Source organism: Mesocricetus auratus, unplaced genomic scaffold (assembly GCF_017639785.1).
Source record: "Mesocricetus auratus isolate SY011 unplaced genomic scaffold, BCM_Maur_2.0 Super-Scaffold_100037, whole genome shotgun sequence".
Lineage (NCBI taxonomy): Eukaryota > Metazoa > Chordata > Mammalia > Rodentia > Cricetidae > Mesocricetus > Mesocricetus auratus.
The window spans coordinates 830,720-848,105 of record NW_024429215.1 but is presented as its reverse complement, the minus strand read 5'-3'; the positions used below and the strand labels follow the sequence as shown (position 1 = coordinate 848,105).

Sequence of the window (17,386 nt, the reverse complement as noted above, 5' to 3'; positions counted from 1 at the left end):
CATGAAACCCCACTGTCTTACAGGTTAATAGTAAATATGATTTTAAAACTTTGAACAATGGTTTCCCACATGGGTGACTAATGTTGCTCCCAGACACGGGAGCTAGTAAATGAAACTCTTTGTACCAGATACTGGTCATCTGCCTAGGACTTACTGGTTAGGGAGGCCCATGAGGCACCCCAAACAAAACAGGTCATTGCCAGTGCTTTTCTTGGATACCATAAGTATGTGGTATCGCTGAAGACACCAAACACGTTGACTGCAAGATACAGAGACAGCAGTCCTGAAGTAACCAGGAATTTCTCCCATCTGACTACTCTTCACACCACTGAAATGTCATGTGAGAGCTGGGGGCTCCTATTGTGTCCCAGCTTCTGTTTATGTCACTACTCCAACCCCTCCCACTCTCCTCTTTCCCCATGCCCACACAATGGGACATATCTACACAATGGCTGTTTCTGGGTGAGTGTCCCTCCCACTGTGTCTCTGGATGCTTTTCCCACAGCTGTCAGACTGCCCTGGACCCTCTCCACACATGCTTGCTGTAGCCTAGACCAGAGCTGCATCCGGGAGGACGCTGCACCCCGGGGTCTGACCCCACAGTGAGTTCTGAAACCTTCAGAGAAAAGACAGGCAGCCTAACCTCGACTTGATTACCAGTCTTCTGGGCTACATACCTGAAGTGGGACCCAAATTAGTTTTATCAATAAAAACCTGGAGGCAGATACCAAGCGTGAAAGCTGAAAGATCAGAGAAGCAGAGCAGCAGCCATCAGAAACTTCTTATCTCTAGGAATCCTCAGACTAAATGGAACTGAGATTCTGTCTCTACCTGTCTTATATTCCTGTCTCCACTTCCCAAGTGCTGGGATTAAAGGTGTGAGCCTCCCAAGTGCTGGTTTGTGCCAACAGTGTCTGACCTCTATGGTTACCTAGTGACTAGCTCCACCCTCTGATCTCAAGGCAAGCTTTATTTGTCAGAACACAAATAAAATATAACAAGTTGCGAAAAGGGAAAGACTCACAGGGCCAATCCTTTACTTCTCAAATGTCTTTGAATAGATTGTAGCAGAAGAATCATTGCCTTTAGCTGTAGTCCTCTGCTGAGTCCAGCAGGCTCCAACACATAGCTCCAAATCCACCATCTCACAGATGGCCCTAGTTAATCTCAGTGGGTCCCAAGAAAAATTAATGGAGAGGAACACAATAGATTGTTGGAACTGTAGACCAGGATAATAGAGAGGTAGGAGGTGAGGCAGGGCACTGTTTGAGGTGCGCACACACAAACATACAATGTGTATGTATATATTTATATGTATGTGTGAAATAGTTAATAGATTTTTTTTTGTTTTTCTCTGTAGCCCTGGAACTAGCTTTGTAGAGCAAACTATGCTTGAAAATTCAGAGATCTGCCTGCCTCAGGAGTGCTGGAAATAAAGGCATGCTCCACCTTGCCCTGCTCACAAAAAAATTTAAATTACCCTTATCAATCTGTAATTTCTTTCTGGTTGTAGCATTATCTGTGGTTCTTGTGTTTTGCTTTTTTGAAACAGGTTTTCTCTGTATAACCCTGGTTGTCCTGGAACTCCTTTAGCAGAACAGGCTGACATCAAATTCACCGAAATTCACCTATCTCTACCTCTAGAATGCAGTGTGTATCACCATGCCTGGCTCATTATCTGGTTTAATATCAGGTAATAGTAAGAGTCAGGAAATCTTGCTTTTTCATGTCAAGAAGTATTCTAAGTAGCTTTGCTGTTGCTTCTTTTTTGGAGGAATCCTGTCAATCTGGTCCTGATATTTTCCTTCCTTCTCCCTCTCTCTCTTTTTAAAGATTTTATTCATTATGTATACAGTTCTCTGCCTGCATGTATTCCTGCAGGCCAGAAAAGGGCACGGGATCTCATTATAGATTGTTGTGAGCCACCATGTGTTTGCTTGGAATTGAACTCAGGACCTAGGGAAAGACAGCCAGTGCTCTTAACCACTGAACCGTATCTCCAGTGACTGAAGTCATGCTGTGGCTGCAATTCTCCTTCAGCAAACAATCATTGTTTTTCACAAGGATTCTTCAAGGCAAGGTACATTCTACTATCTATCCCATACAGTGATTCTGCTAAATTCCTACAACAAAGGCAGGTACCACCATCCAGAGCTCTTGGGGATTTCTAAACCGTTTGTGTCATGCCTGTGATGTCACATGCACAGCTTCTCCCCTTCAGCTATTGGTTTGACACTGGGATGAAGATTTTCAAAAGTGAACAAAAAAATGGGACTTTATTAGAACATTTTCTTTCATGGGTAAAGGCTTTTACAAATTCAATGCATCTGGTGACTGTAATTTCCACTGAATAGGGATTATATATGGTATACTTTTCACGGTTTCTTAGAGCTATAAAGTTTGTGATGTACAGTACATTTAGAAGGAAAACTAAAGGCTTTGTCACATTTTTATGTTAGCAATTCTGTCATTATTATTATTATTATTGAGACAGGGTCTATGTAGTTCTGCAGTCTTGGAACTCACTATGTAGACCACGATGGCTTCAGACTCAGACATTTTTGTTCCTTTGCCTCTTGAGTGCTGGGATTGAAGACATGTACTACCATGCCTGATATTATTATCACTTATTGGATGTTGAGGAAGGTAATTTTTTTTTTATTACAGCTATTCCCACAGGCTGGAGAAATGGTTTGGAGCCCTGGTTCCTCTTCCAGAACAATGTGTTCAAGTTTCAACACACATACAATAGTTCACAATTGCTTTTAAGTAAAGTCAGGGAATCTGATGCCCTCTCTGGCCTTTACAGGCATCAGACAAACATATAGTGGACACAAAGTCTTGTAGACAAAGCACCCACACACGTTAAAAATAATTCAGTTACTATTGCATAATTTTATTTGAATACAAACTTTGATATTTATATAACTTCATTAAAGACTTTCACAAATTTCTTGTCTTTGTTTCTGTAATGTATAATCTTGGGATTGATAAGAATACCATATGAATGCTATGTTGTATGATTTACAACAGTATTTTCCTCTCCAGTATGAACTCTCTGATGTCTTCTAAGATTTGAAAGGTGGATATAAGATATGCCACAGTCTTTGCATTTGTGAAGTTTCTCTCCAGTATGACTTTTCTGATGTGCTCTAAGATACGAGCAGCTAGTAAAAGACTTGTCACATTCCTTACATCTGTAATGTCTCTCTCCAGTGTGAATACTCTGATGTGTTCTGAGATTTGACATGTAGTTAAAGGATTTGTCACATTCTAGACATTTGTAAGGTTTTTCTCCAGTATGAAGTTTCTGATGTCTTCTAAGATCTGAAATCTGATTAAAGGATAGGTGACAGTCTTTGCATTTGTAAGGTTTCTCTCCAGTATGAATTTTCTGATGTATTTTAAGACTAAAAATTCGTAGAAAGGACATGTCACAGTCTTTGCATTTGTAGAGTTTCTCTCCAGTATGAATTTTTTGATGTGCTCTAAGATATGAACATGAGGTAAAAGATTTGTCACATAGTTGACAACTGTAAGGTCTCTCTCCAGTATGAACTCTCTGATGTGTTCTAAGATGTGAGTTATGGGTAAAGAATTTGTCACATTCCATACATTTGTAAAGTTTCTCTCCAGTATGAATTTTCTGGTGTTCTCTAAGAGTTGAGCGCGTGGTTAAATATTTTCCACATTCCTTACATTGGTAAGGTTTCTCTCTAGTATGGACTCTCTGATGTGTTCTAAGATTTGAACGCTGGATAAAGGACATGTCACATTCTCCACATTTGTAAGGTTTTTCTCCAGTATGAATTTTCTGATGTTCTCTAAGATATGTACATGTAGTAAAAGATTTGCCGCATTCTTTACAACTGTAAGGTCTCTCTCCAGTGTGAACACTTTGATGCCTTCTAAGATGTGAGTCCCGGGTAAAGGACTTGTCACATTCCGTACATTTGTAAGATTTCTCTCCAGTATGAATTTTCTGATGTGTTCTAAGAGTTGAGTTCACAGTAAAGGATTTGTCACATATCTCACATCTATAAGGCTTTTCACCAGTATGGATTCTATAATGCCTGTTAAGATGTGATAATTCAAGAAAGGACTTACCACACTCTTTGCATTTGTAAAATGTCTCTAAAGAATGAGTTTTCTGATGCCACCTAAGTGATGAATAGTGGGGAAAGGCTCTGTCACACTCATTGCACTTGTAAGGCTTCTCTCCACTATGGAGTCTGTAATGGCTCTTAAGATGTGAAAGCTGATGGAAGACCTTGCCACATTCTTGACACCTGCAATGTTCCTCATCACTATGGATTTTCTGATGTCTCCTGAAACTGGAACAGTGGGCAAAGGACTTGTCACATTCCTTACATTTGTAAGGCTTCTCTCCTGTATGTGTTTTTTGATGGCTTTTAAGAGCTGAGGACTGAGTAAATGACTTTCCACATTCTTTGCATTTGTAAAGTTTCTCCCCAGTATGAAGCCTTTGATGTGTTTTAAGATTTGCCCACTGGTTATAGGATTTGTCACAATTGTTGCACTTGTAGGGTTTCTTTCCAATATGAATTCTCTGATGTACATTGAGGCTTGAGGCAGACCTGAAGCATTTCCCACATTTCCTACATTGGTGTGGTGGCTCCCCAATGTAGATTGGTTGTTGCAAAAGACTATATGCAGATCTGAAATAATCATCATATTCTTCCTGCCTGTGCTCTTTCTCTGCAGTGTAGACTCTCTGATCTTGAGTAATGCTGGAACACATATTTAAAGATTTCTCACAATCTTTAGATTGACAAGGTTCTACTCCAGTGTGCATGCTTTCATGTTTGTCTGGGTTTGATGAGTCAACAGAGGCATCCCTGTGATTACTGCATGTGTAGTTATTAGAGTTTTCTGTAGATTCACTTGTTCTATGAAGTGCATATGTGGAGGGGTCATGAAGCACTTTGTCAAGGTCATTACACTGACAAGACTCCTTTTCAGTCTTCACACGCTGATGGACAGGATCACATATGTAATAGTTCTCTGCAAATGAGTACAGTTCAGATTAATAGGGCTTGTTCCAACAATAACCATTTGACAAATGGCTGTCTCTTTAAGTTCTTTCTTAAGAGAAGTCAACCAGCAACTACTTAGATGCTTTTCTTTTGCTGTAGTTGAATATATTCTCACAAAAATAGCCTGATGTCTGCCATCAACAGTGTGAAAAAACAAACAAACAAAAATCCCCCACAAAAAAACAGCCTGAGATAATAATAGAGATTCTTATATAAAAATATCTAACGGCACGACGTGGATAACAAAAGTGAGGAATCAGTAATTAGTTTTGCGATGGAGACCATGAACTGATTGTATTTAGAGTAGATGTCTATACTTTCAAATATTTCTTCTCAGAAACTGATGAAGAAGAGTTTAATCCAATCTTAGGTTCACAGTGTTTGTACTTGCTAAAGTGAGGGCCAATGAGGAACACTGTTCACTGACCCAACTCGTTTAAAGATTAAAGACTTACTTAAAACCATCTCAGGGTTTATTTTAGTTTTTTTCTGAAACAGGGCATTAGATTCTCGAAAAGTAATGGATGATTCAAAGGTAGTATAATGCCAGACATCAGAGGCTCTAGATCATTTGAGGCAGGGTGTCATGGGCAGCGATTGCTTATTTCTCCACACACTGAGAGCTCCACACACTGCTATTCTCTTAACTTTCCTCATAGGGTTGTCCTCAGGTCCACTGTGTACACCGATTCCTGAGATTATTTCCCATAAGCATGCCTGTGTGCTCTCCAGGGAAGAAAATGAAGGATGTAATATGAAGACACACATGCAAGGATGGCAATTAAAGAATACTCCTACTTCATGGACTCATGTTAAATTTAAAATTGTGTAAAATTATTTCAATCTGGTGTCAGCATTGTCAAATAAAATTGCACTTTGTACTAGTATTGTCACCATAATTCAGGTGCAATAGACAATGCCTTATAAGAGTTACAGCAGACAGGATGCATCCTGGGATCAGGATACTATATTATAGTAAGTTAAATGATCAGGAATCCTTTCAAGTGGAATTGAACATCACAAAACCATTCTCAGCTCTTGCTTTCTCTTGCACTTGAAGCCATCGCCGTTCTGTTGCTCATTCACTAGTCCACCCTGGTTGTGGCCACTCTCTCCTCTCCACATATCAGGGCAATCTCATTCTTTCTAGATAGGTGACCAGGTCTATGTTGCATACAATAATCCACATGTTCTGTGATGTAGCCCATGATACATGCTAGTAATTGTTAGAAAGAAAATAGACTTCTAACATAGTACTGGACTCAGTACATGAAGAGAACACATAGGAGAGGGATCTACGAATAATTTCCAATTGCCATGTTGTTCAGAATCTTCAGCATATTTAGGAACAATGTTCAGTTTCCATATCTCGAGCTTTTCTCACAATTAAAACCATGTCCACTACAACTATGGACGCAGAGCTTTAAGATATGAGCATCAATGTTATACCATACTAAGTTTCTGAATGCATTGTGGAACCATAATGAGGAGTGCATGATACCTCTAACATGGAAAATGGAAGAAAAACTTAAATAGCACGAAAAGGTTCTTTCCTACTACCAAACATTCCCTAGTCTCCACTGTTTCCAAGACAGCTTAACAGAGAATTTGCAACTTGTAACTCCAGTACATATAAAGGATGAGTTACAAATTCTAGAAGCAAAATGTTCTCACCCACAGAGACCAGGTTGCTGTAATTCTCCAACATGACATCAATGTACAAAGCCCTCTGAGCAGAGTCCAGGCATTCCCACTCCTCCTGGGGGAACTCCACAGTCACATCCCTGAATGTCAATGGACCCTGAAATGGAAAAGACAGTTTGACCATGTGGTAACAGATAGCGCTTTCCTGGATATAAGGAAATTAGGGATATAGATGAGCAAAGACAATTCTCAAAAAGATGATTTCTAATACAGTCACACTCCATAATGACTGTTCCAATTCTGTGAAAACAGGATGACATAGTAGTCTCACAAGCAAATCCCTGCAACAAGACATACATTTAAGGTCTGGATGCAGTTAACTATCTGTTATGGATCCTGTGTTATGTTTCAGAGGATCATAATGTACAAGTCTCAGATGGGAAATTTGGGAGGAAGAATTATGTTTTAAATGCTGGACCTGTAGACTATGCTAAAATACTGACATGAATCAATTCTGGCTATACTTCGGCCTTATATGACGGTATTCTAACAGGCTTGGTTGGGATGTTTAAACTCTAGTACCAATTTCATTCTATTAAGGAGCCTTTAATGCCATCACCTGGGAGGCAGAGACAGGTGGTCCTCTGTGAGTTTGAGGCCAGCATGGCATATTTTCAGGAGCAGCCAGAGCTACACAAAGAAACCCTGTCTTGAAAAACAAAAAGAAAAAACAAAACAAAACAGATCTCTGTGGTTTGCGAAGTTACCACTGAGCATTGTAACCAAGTGAGTGATGTGAGCAGCGATTGCCCTGAGAGAAACAGATGGCCGGTGTCAACAAACACATGGCCACATCATCACTGTTGGGATATTAAACACCAAAAGAAATACAAGTAGACTACAATCTGAATCTACACTCAAGAACATCGGTTTCATGGCAAGATCAATGCATGTTCTGCACTGTCTAGTGTGCTTAAATTTTTAATAGTAGGAACCAAGTATTATTAAGCTCTAAAAACCTAGATATGTTTCTTTTAACTCGACATATTGCTAAGATGTTGTGACAACTATTCCATGTGTTTCAACATGCATTTTTTATAACCCCGATTAAGCAAAATATGACAGACACCACAAATGGAGCCTATATGACACATGAGCCCTCACTCACTAATGAATAAAGATACAGTCCATCCTCTACGGCATTTGTGCTTCAACACATTTTTTTGTTCATGTGTTAAAATTGGAGATATTTCAAAATTACAGGTCTTAAGTTCATGCGAGATATTTTGCCCTTGGGAAGAAGTAATTAATATGGGAAGGACAGAATGGAAAAGTACCACAAGTGTGGATTTATGGAATTATAGCCGTAGTCATAAGACAGCCTGGTGTGGTCATACAAACAGATTGCAGGGTAACAGAATATGGTAGAGGACCTAGTAAGAACACCATAAAGCGATGGAAAAAGCTTTGACAATGTAGGCAAAAAGATACATTACAAAAATATGGCCTCTTCCATGTCTAGGTCCATGCTCCTGCTGAGCTGAGATCTGTGTTTGTAACGTTTAATCTTCCCGCCAGCCTGTTCCCAGTGCCGAGTCAGTCCCAAATGAACACGCAGGACGCTATATTAATTATGAAGATGCTGGCTTCTTATTGGCTAGCTCTGACTTAATTATTAAACCATAACTGCCAACCTGAGTATTTCCACGTGGTCTTCTCGTACCAGAGAAAAGGGTCCAAACATCTTACTTCTCCCGTGTCCTACATCGTGACTTACTGTGCCTCTGTTTCCCAGAATCCCTCTCGACTCTTCATCCCACCTATCTTGCCTCCCCTATTGGCCAACAGTGCTTTATTCAACAACCAGTAGGATAAGCACATACACAGAACGCCTTCCCCCATCATGTGTTGATGTCCATGGCCTGTATTGCTACAGGGGTCCATCAAACTATGCCTGTGGAAGTCCGAGGGCTGTGCTGAGCCAGCAATGCCCCTCATTGGCCCTGTTCCTCACAGGGGGTGTGACTGGGACCAGAAGACCCCGGACCTGTCATTCATAGTAGAGCCCTAACCCCTACACATAATAGAGAAAGCTGACCCTACCCATTACCTGAGAGTGGTGGTCCCAGAAGCCTGGACTGAGAACTCGGCTACCTCCCAGGCACACATCTAGTACTTTGAGCTGACACACCCCAACATCTATCCTATCATTGACCTGCTGGAATGAGTGAAGGGACTGGTCCTGTGGAACCATAGCCTCAGGATCACCATGATGTGGGACAACGTTTCAGTGATGGTCTAGTACTGATGGTGTATCAGAATCCAGAGGCCTTGAATCTGACCAACAACCAGTGCAGAATGAGTATTTGCATGTAAAGCTGTTTGGACAAAGGGTCTACTGAGTGACACAGCACAGCTCCTAATGCCACAGGACAAATAAAGAGATGATGGAGAGGCAGGAAAGATGGAAGAGCTAAGTGTTCTTTCTTTTGTTTGCTTGTTTTTTTTCCTTTACTATTATTACTATTGCATTTTTCACTTTTTTACTTTTCTATTTTTATCTCTTTTAAAATTTTACAAGGGTGAAAGGCTGATACAGAGGGACTGGGGTACATGATGTGAAATTCACAATGAATCAGTAAAAACTTATTTTCAAACAAAAATATGACCTTTTCAACAAATAGTTCTGGCAAAACTGAATCAAGTAGTAGAATGAAATTAGATTGTTTTTCATTTACATAAAAACCCATTCAAAAATGTATCAAAAACCTTATTTAAAACCGAAACACACAGAAACCTAGAAAACACAGGGAATACCCATCAGAATGTTGGAATAGGCAAGGACTTATTGATTAGAAAGAATAGAAACAGCATAGCAACTTCCCTAAGTATCAACAGATGGGATGACATGAAAATAGAGTTTCTCTACATCAATGGAAACAGTCAGTAGACCATACGGACACCCCACAGAATGGGAGAGAATCTGTACCTGCGATAGGCACTCATATATAGAGTTTATAAACAGTTATAGCAATTACATAATAAGGAAATAAAAGTGCCAATCAAAAAATGGGCAAACGAACTCTGAAAGACAAATTTCAAAGACTTATAATCAAAGGACAATAATTATTGCAAAAAGTGTTCAGGATCCCTAAAATGCCTTCATGGAAACACAAACTAAAACTTCTTTGAAATACTGCCTCCTCCCAGGCTGAATGGCTGTCATCAATGTTAGAGAGGATCAGGAGAAACAGGAACCCTTATAAACTGTCAGTGTATGTGGGGGAGTGTAAATTAATGCAGTCATTGTGGGAATCAGTTTGGAGATAATTGAAAAAAATTGAAGAGAGAACTAACGTAAGACCCAGCAAAGCCACTCTTGGGAACAAACTGGAGAACTCCACATCCCAATATAGAAATATTTACATCCATGTTCACTGCTACTGTATTACCATAGCAAAATATTGGAATCAACCTAATTGTCTGTCAGCAGGTGGAATGGATGATGAAAATGTTATACATATAAAATGGAAAACTATTCAGCTGAAGAGAAGCATGTAATAAAAATCTTCAGGAAGTTGAATGGACTCAAAATATGTAATACTGAGTGAGGTCATACAGTGTCAGGAAGAAGAAACCACATTCTTCCTGATATGCAGAATCTAGCCTGTAGGAAGATCTAAGTACCTGTAGGAAGATCTAAGTACCTGTAGTGCTGACCATGCCTGTTTGGGTGTGGTCACAGGTATGTAGAATGTATGGGGTGGGGGCCGGGGGGACGAGAGGGCTAAGGGAAGGAGATGCTTGCTCTTTGGGTTCTGGTGCATCTGTGTGGACCTTTGGTTCTCGGCTTTCTTGGCATCTCACGTAAGTGATTTCTCCCTCAAAAAATATCATAAGATATCCCTATTTTGTGTAGCTTAATATTTCCTCATACTAGTCAACAATATGTTTTATGGAAACAAAGTACATTTGGGCACAGCAGAATACAGAGAGAAGAGAACAAGAAAGGTTAGACACCAGGATTTCAGACAGTATTGAATTCAGGTAATGAAAAACAGTTATATATAAAGCTAATTGCTTTTCTAGTTCTAATTCTGTCACAATTTTTTTGTGGTGGATAAGTTCATAAAAAATATATTTGACAGCAAAAATATAAAATCTCATGTGAGGCTGCAGAGTTTCTATTCCCAACGACAACTCTAACTGTACAGATGTACATTAAGTTGTAGTCTTTAGGTCTAGTTAGCTTCAGTGTGTGATTTTTATTGTTGTTTGAACATTTTTCATAATAAAATTTAAAAATCATCAGAAGCAGAAAACTAAAGGCTTGGAATGTCTGGATATATAGCATTTCTAGAAAAATAGTGGACATGACCACTGACCTGGGACATGTTTACTGGAGAATCAGCCATTTCTTTCTCTTTCTCTTCTTTGAGTTTCTCTCTCAGGAACAAGGAATAGATGGCTTGATGCCCTTTCACATAGAGTCAAAAATAAAGTGCAAAAATTAATACTGAAAGCTGTCAGATAACAATATTAAATCACATGAAAAGACTCAAAGAAAAGAATATGAACAGGTGTCCAGACAATGATCCCAAATCCATGGAAAGACATTTAAAGCTTAAAGAGAAAAATCACGATCCACAATTTTATTACATCCAGAAAAACACTTAAAATTGATGGAGACATAAGTGCATTTCAAGATAGCCTCGAGTTACCTTAATTGATTTCACTACAGCAGCTTTGCAGACAGTAATTAGAGGCAAAAGTTTTGCAGGAGAATCAAGGGATTTACCAATGAGAATATGGAAAATAATAAATTTTCTATGAATAATAGTAAATCCCAGACAACTGGGAAGTAATCATCCATGGACAAGACAGCAAATCACTAATTCCCACACAGAAGGAAGAAAAGTACAGCTAATAATCCAAGCAGCAACAGCATCAAGAAGAAGAGCATAGTGAATAAAAATGCCATAAGCAGAAATCTAGCCTGGAAATCAATATGGAGTATACTCAATTGAGCGAATAATTCCTCAAGTTAAATGAATCCAGGCCATGGCCCAGCTGTTCCACTCGTTGGCATACACTCAGAGGACTCCACATCCTACTCCACAGACACTCTCTCAGCTGTGTTCATGGCTGTTCTACACACAACAGCTGCAAAAGGGAAACGACCTAAATGTCCTTCAACTGACAAATGGGTAGGGAAAATGTGACACATATACAATATGGAATAGTATTTATTTGTCTGTAAAGAAAATCGACATCATGTGCTTTGCAGCTAAGTGGGCGAGTGAGGTAACCCAGACGCAGAAAGACAGACAATGCATGATCTCTCTCATAGGAAGACCCTACCTCCAAATCTTCAGATGTGAGTACACAACCTGGAGAGACTGCAGTAACCAGAAAAGTAACAAGACAGCGCTGTGGGGTGTGGGGGAGTAATGACAGGGGAATAATGGGGAACAAGTGATATAAAAAGAAACGGACAAACGGAGGGATTTAATGGTGAAGGGATAATATAGAAAAGGAGGGTAAAATAAGAGTAAGGATATCTACAAAGTCATAAGGAATCATACTATTTTTCATCCACTAAATATGCCAACAATACATATGTGTAAGCATATACATTTAGAATGTAGTATTCCCCATCTGAGCTGATAATGCTCCCTTCCACAAGAGCCATATTTTCTAACAAAACCACCAATACCAGGCATGAGAAGCCTATTTTGAAATTGCTGGTCACAGCTCTCTAAGAGACTTCGAAAACATTAGTGGCTACTGTGGTTGTCCATGTTTGCCTTCCAGAGATACAAGGTGAGTCCCTGTTGTTGAAGAAGCCATGTGCTTCAGTCACAGAAGCCAGAAGACTCGAGATGGGTTGGCATTTAAAGCTTCTCACCTGAGGACTATCTTTCATGGCACCAGAATGCAACGTGCAGACTTTCAAAGGAGGGAGCCAACTGAGAGTCCTACCCAGCTATGACACCTGTGAACTACAACAATTATCCACACAGCATGATATCCTTAAGGATGCAAGAGTGGCACACATAATTAGGTGGTGGCCAACAGCTTCTAGTTGGACTTAAGGCCCTCCTAAGAGGAGGGAAATCATGCCTGGTACTGGAAACCTATTCAGTTTCAGTAAAGTTAGTGAAGTCCTACAACTACTATCCATCACTCACAGACCTAGTCAATTCTTCTGTAGAAAGTCTTCTCATGTCTACAACAGGATAATCCTGAGATCTTTCTCACTGGAAGTCTCCCAAATTATTTCTAGTGAAACAGAATGTGGCTAAACTGATTTCCTGTCTAATTTCCACATCCCTGGATCCCCTTTCCTCTCCATCAATCTCTTCACTATACCTGGATTCTTAGCGTCTGTCTCCTCTCTCCTTCCAGGCCCCTTTGTTCAGCTGCACAGGTGAGCAGGTCTGGGTGATCAGTGAGCCCTGCACATGAGAAAGAGATTGTTCAGGAAGCTGGATTTTTCACACAGTGCTGTGCTTAGTAGATGAAGACAAAACTAAATACAGTATTGTTCAAATGATTTCCCAATTACCATGCAGTGTCAGAATACTGAAAATATCTAGAAGGCATTTTCAGTTAGTGTAACTTGAGTCTCACTTCCAATCACAGCTCAGTCAAATCCTGGGGCAGAAATGGAACTGAATGATTGGGATGACAATATCATAAACTAGTGACATTCTGAATTTATCATAGACCTAAGATGATGGAAGCCTCACACCTCTCAATGGGACACACACACACATGCAGCTTAGTTTGTCAAGAAACACTGAGCAGGAGCAAGGGAGATGACAGGAAAACTATTTTCACCCACAGAAACCATACTGCTGCAATTCTGCAACATTCAGACTAAGCCCTCTGAGCAGGCTCCAGGCATTGTCCCTCCTCCTGGGGGAAGTCCACAGTCATACCACTGGCTGTCAACAGAACACAAATGAAAACACAACAGTTACAAAGGTTGTGTTGGTGCACACCTTTAATGTCGGCCGGGGGGGGGGGTGGACAGAGGAGGAAGGAACTATGAGTTCCAGTCTAATCTGGTCAGTTTTGAGCCAGGCAATGAAATCAAATCTCAAACACAAGAACCATAAAAAGAAAGAAACTAAAAGAAAGTAAGAAAGAACAGTTTGGTCATGTATCTAGGAAAGAGTGCTTTTCTTTGATCAAGAAGAGAAAAGACTATTGTAGACATTTTTCTGAAGTAGATGAGTGATTATTATTATTTAATAGATGCTTTCTAATATTATGCTAAACAATAATACCTTTCCAAATCTCCCCCCCTCCAGCCCATCCAAGACACAGGGTTCCCCTGTGTGGCTCCAGCTATCCTTAACCTCACTCTGTAGACCAGGCTAGCAAGGAACTCCAAGATCCACCTGCTTCTGCCTCCCAAATGCTGGGATTAAAGGCATGGTCATTACCACCATGTGACTTTTTAGGGCTTTTCTAACTGTGAAAATATTTTGACTTAACACCATAAAAAAAGCACACTGTGCCTTTTCAGGCTCTAAGTTGCACATTAAGAACTCAGCACAAGAAGACACGTTTCTTTTTTTCCTTCCTTCCTTTCTTTTTATTTATTTATTTATCTATTTATCTATCTATCTATTTATTTATTTATTTTTTGAGGCAGGGTCTCACCACTAAGCTCTGGCTGTCCTGGAACTCACTATGGAGACCATGCTGGCTTCCCACTCACTGAGATCCACCAGCCTCTGCCTCCCCAGTGGTGGGATTAAAGGTGTGCACCACCAAGCTTGTCAAAGACATTTTTTTTTTCCTTCAGAATGCTGTACTTACATAACACAGTGAATACTTCTCAGATGAAAAAATAATGGTGCATAAAACGTTTACTTCTAAATTTTAGTGTTTACAACCACAACTATGGAACTTGCAAAAACTATACTTTCTGATTCAATTACATTTGCAGGCGTTCTTTTCCTGACTAACGCGTAAAAGCGCTCCAGGAGTCCAACTCTCTAATTGCAAGTGGCACTGCGTTGAATAGGGAAGTGGTTTAACAGGGAAGTTAGCCTCAACACGAATTTAAACAGCTTTGTCGTTTCCATCGTAGCAAAGAGAACCGTGTTTGCAAATATCAAGACATGAATTCAAATATTCGACTACATTGCTTTTATGATAGTATATTGGGAGTGAAGATCAATGAAAAAAAGAATCAGGATTAGTCCAGTTCACATGAGCTAAAAATTTACAGACAAGGGAAGACATCCACATCAGAATTTGGGAGCCGGCTTCCCGATGAAGAGCAGAGAAACCGCTCGCACCCCGTCCCCTCCCTCCCGGGTTCCAGCCCCGCGGCTCCTCTGACCTGGGAGGTTCCAGGGCCGCCGGGCTGCGGTTCCCGCCACTGCGCTGCTGCTGACGCTGACTTTCCCAGGCCGCCCGCCCCGCGCGGACACTGCGGCTCCGGAGTCTCCAGGTCCCCGCGGCGCCCGCCGCGTCCCCCGCACCCGGGTCTGCAGCGCGCGGCTCCCACCGTGCAGGTCCCCGAGCAAAGACCGGGATCGGGCAACGGGCACCGGAGGCTGCTGCTCCTCAGTTCTCTTCCTGGTCCTCTCGCATTAGGTTTCCCCGCTTCCGTTTACATCACACCCTTAACTCCTCCCACCTCATCCTTCCAGTGCATTCACCTAAAGTCCGATGCCCTCCCCACCGCTACTTCCGGTTTCGTGTCCCCGCCCCTCCCACTCGGTCTCCCCCGCCTTCCCCAGGGCTGCAGCTGTCAGGCTGCCCTGGACCCGCTCTGCACAGACTCCACACACGCTTGCTGCAGCCTAGACCAGAGCTGCATCCGGGAGGACGCTGCACCCCGGGGTCTGACCCCACAGTGAGTTCTGAAACCTTCAGAGAAAAGACAGGCAGCCTAACCTCGACTTGACTACCAGACTCCAGGGCTGCAAAATTACACCAGACGATAGCAGGCTAAATTCAGATGCCAGTGTCACATCACCAACACAAACATCACAAGCCAAAACCAAATACTGCAGCTGTATCTGGTGGAGAGACATTTCAGGAACTTGGATCTTGAAAATAAATCAGTGTCTCCAGAAGTCAGGGGTCAACCCATGGCTAACACCGCAGGGACGAGTTCATCCTGCGCTATATGTCGCTAGCCACTAGATGGCGATCTTGTCATTTTTTTACCATTCCAGAAACAAGTTCGTCTTCTGCGATTCATGCTAAACCTGTTTTGAGATAAAACATACAATTTATTATTTTTATTTTTAAGCCAGTGGTGAATGCAGAAACTCTTGCTGTGCCAGATATAGAAAACTGTTGTGCCCAAGTTCTGAACCCCAAAATCACCAAGAGGTCCATTTCAAAAGCAAAGAGTCTTGTATTGTAGATGTTTAACGAGCTAACTCCATTAGCTCGGGCCCTTCACCCTGCCACCATGGCGAATGGCTGGAGAAAGACCCCAAGCAACCTCGAGGCAGGGATCTTAAAGGGCAGCATAAGGGGAGTGTCTGGGGTATGAAACAGTCTCAGGATTGGTGCGCTTCCAGGTTTGGGTGACCCGCCCTGTGTTGATTGGTCAACTGGTTGTTATGGCCCATAGGACCTCCCAGGGCGGTTGCTATGTTCTGCACATCACTGTTGTGCACCATCTGTAAAGCACACCCAGAGACATAAAGCACAGCCCCGCCAGCTAACTTCTGATTGGTTCCTTGCCATGAGGAGGGCATCTGACCTTAGTGACCAGGACAGGAGCTGCAAGGTCATGCAAGCACATGTTAGCCTATAATGGCTGCTAAAATGGGAGACTGGTCACTACAAAACAAGTAAGGATGTGTTTCCTGGCCTAAAAACCTCAGTTACACCCTCTTGTCTGTGGCTCTGGGAACACTGAGGAAGAGGAGGAAGAAATAAAATAAGAAGGGAAAGAGCAGGATGGGTTCAGACATGCCAGTCTCTAGACTCCACACAGCTGTTGTGATCAGTAACCAACAGCAATGGTACTGACCTGCACTGACCTCACACTAGACCACAGTCAGTCTAGGAAAGGGAAAGGCTCATAGGGCCCCACCCTTAGCCTCTCAAATGTTGTCTATGGATGGATTGTATTTTATTGAGTATTTTTGCATCAATGTTCATGAGGGATATTGGTCTGAAGTTCTCTTTCTTAGTTGTGTCTTTGTGTGGCTTGGGGATCAAGGTTATTGAAGCCTCGTAGAAAGAGTTTGGCAAAGACCCTTCTGCTTCTATTGTGTGGAATACTTTGAGAAGAATCGGTATAAGCTGTTCTTTGAATTTCTGCTAGAATTCTGCACTGAGGCAATCTGGACCTGGGCTTTTTTTGGTTGGGAGACTTTTGATGACTTCTTGTATTTCCTTAGGGGTTATAGGTCTATTTAAATTGCTTATCTGTTCTTGATTTAATTTTGGCAAGTGATATCTATCCAGGAAATTGTCCATTTCCTTTAGATTATCAAATTGTGTGGAGTACAGGTTTTCAAAGTATGACCTGATGATTCTCTGGATTTCCTCAGTGTCTGTTGTTATTGAAAGACCTGAAGTTGTCAGGCTGAATGCCTCGTGACGTCCCGGGCTCAATAACCAGACCATTGGATGCAAACTGCAAGAGGTTTATTTTACACAGGCGCCTGCGGGCACTCCAGCTGCTTTTGCTA

The 17,386-nt window shown here is 41.4% G+C and overlaps 1 protein-coding gene across 2 annotated transcripts; it reads right to left on the bottom strand.

Moving 5' to 3' along the window:
- Window positions 1–2,257: 2,257 nt before the first annotated feature.
- On the bottom strand, window positions 2,258–15,322 carry LOC101827896 (zinc finger protein 54-like). 2 transcript variants are annotated; one of them, XM_013125646.2, is made up of 6 exons: window positions 15,064–15,322; window positions 13,549–13,651; window positions 13,074–13,159; window positions 11,087–11,178; window positions 6,732–6,858; window positions 2,258–5,025 (listed from the first exon to the last, which is right to left on the bottom strand). In XM_013125646.2, exons 4-6 carry the CDS (start codon window positions 11,114–11,116, stop codon window positions 3,011–3,013), a joined length of 2,172 nt encoding a protein of 723 aa, XP_012981100.2. In that variant the 5' UTR covers window positions 11,117–11,178; window positions 13,074–13,159; window positions 13,549–13,651; window positions 15,064–15,322; the 3' UTR covers window positions 2,258–3,010. The 2 variants fall into 2 exon arrangements, with proteins under 2 accessions (XP_012981100.2, XP_012981099.2); XM_013125645.2 differs by lacking the exon at window positions 13,549–13,651.
- Window positions 15,323–17,386: the final 2,064 nt, after the last annotated feature.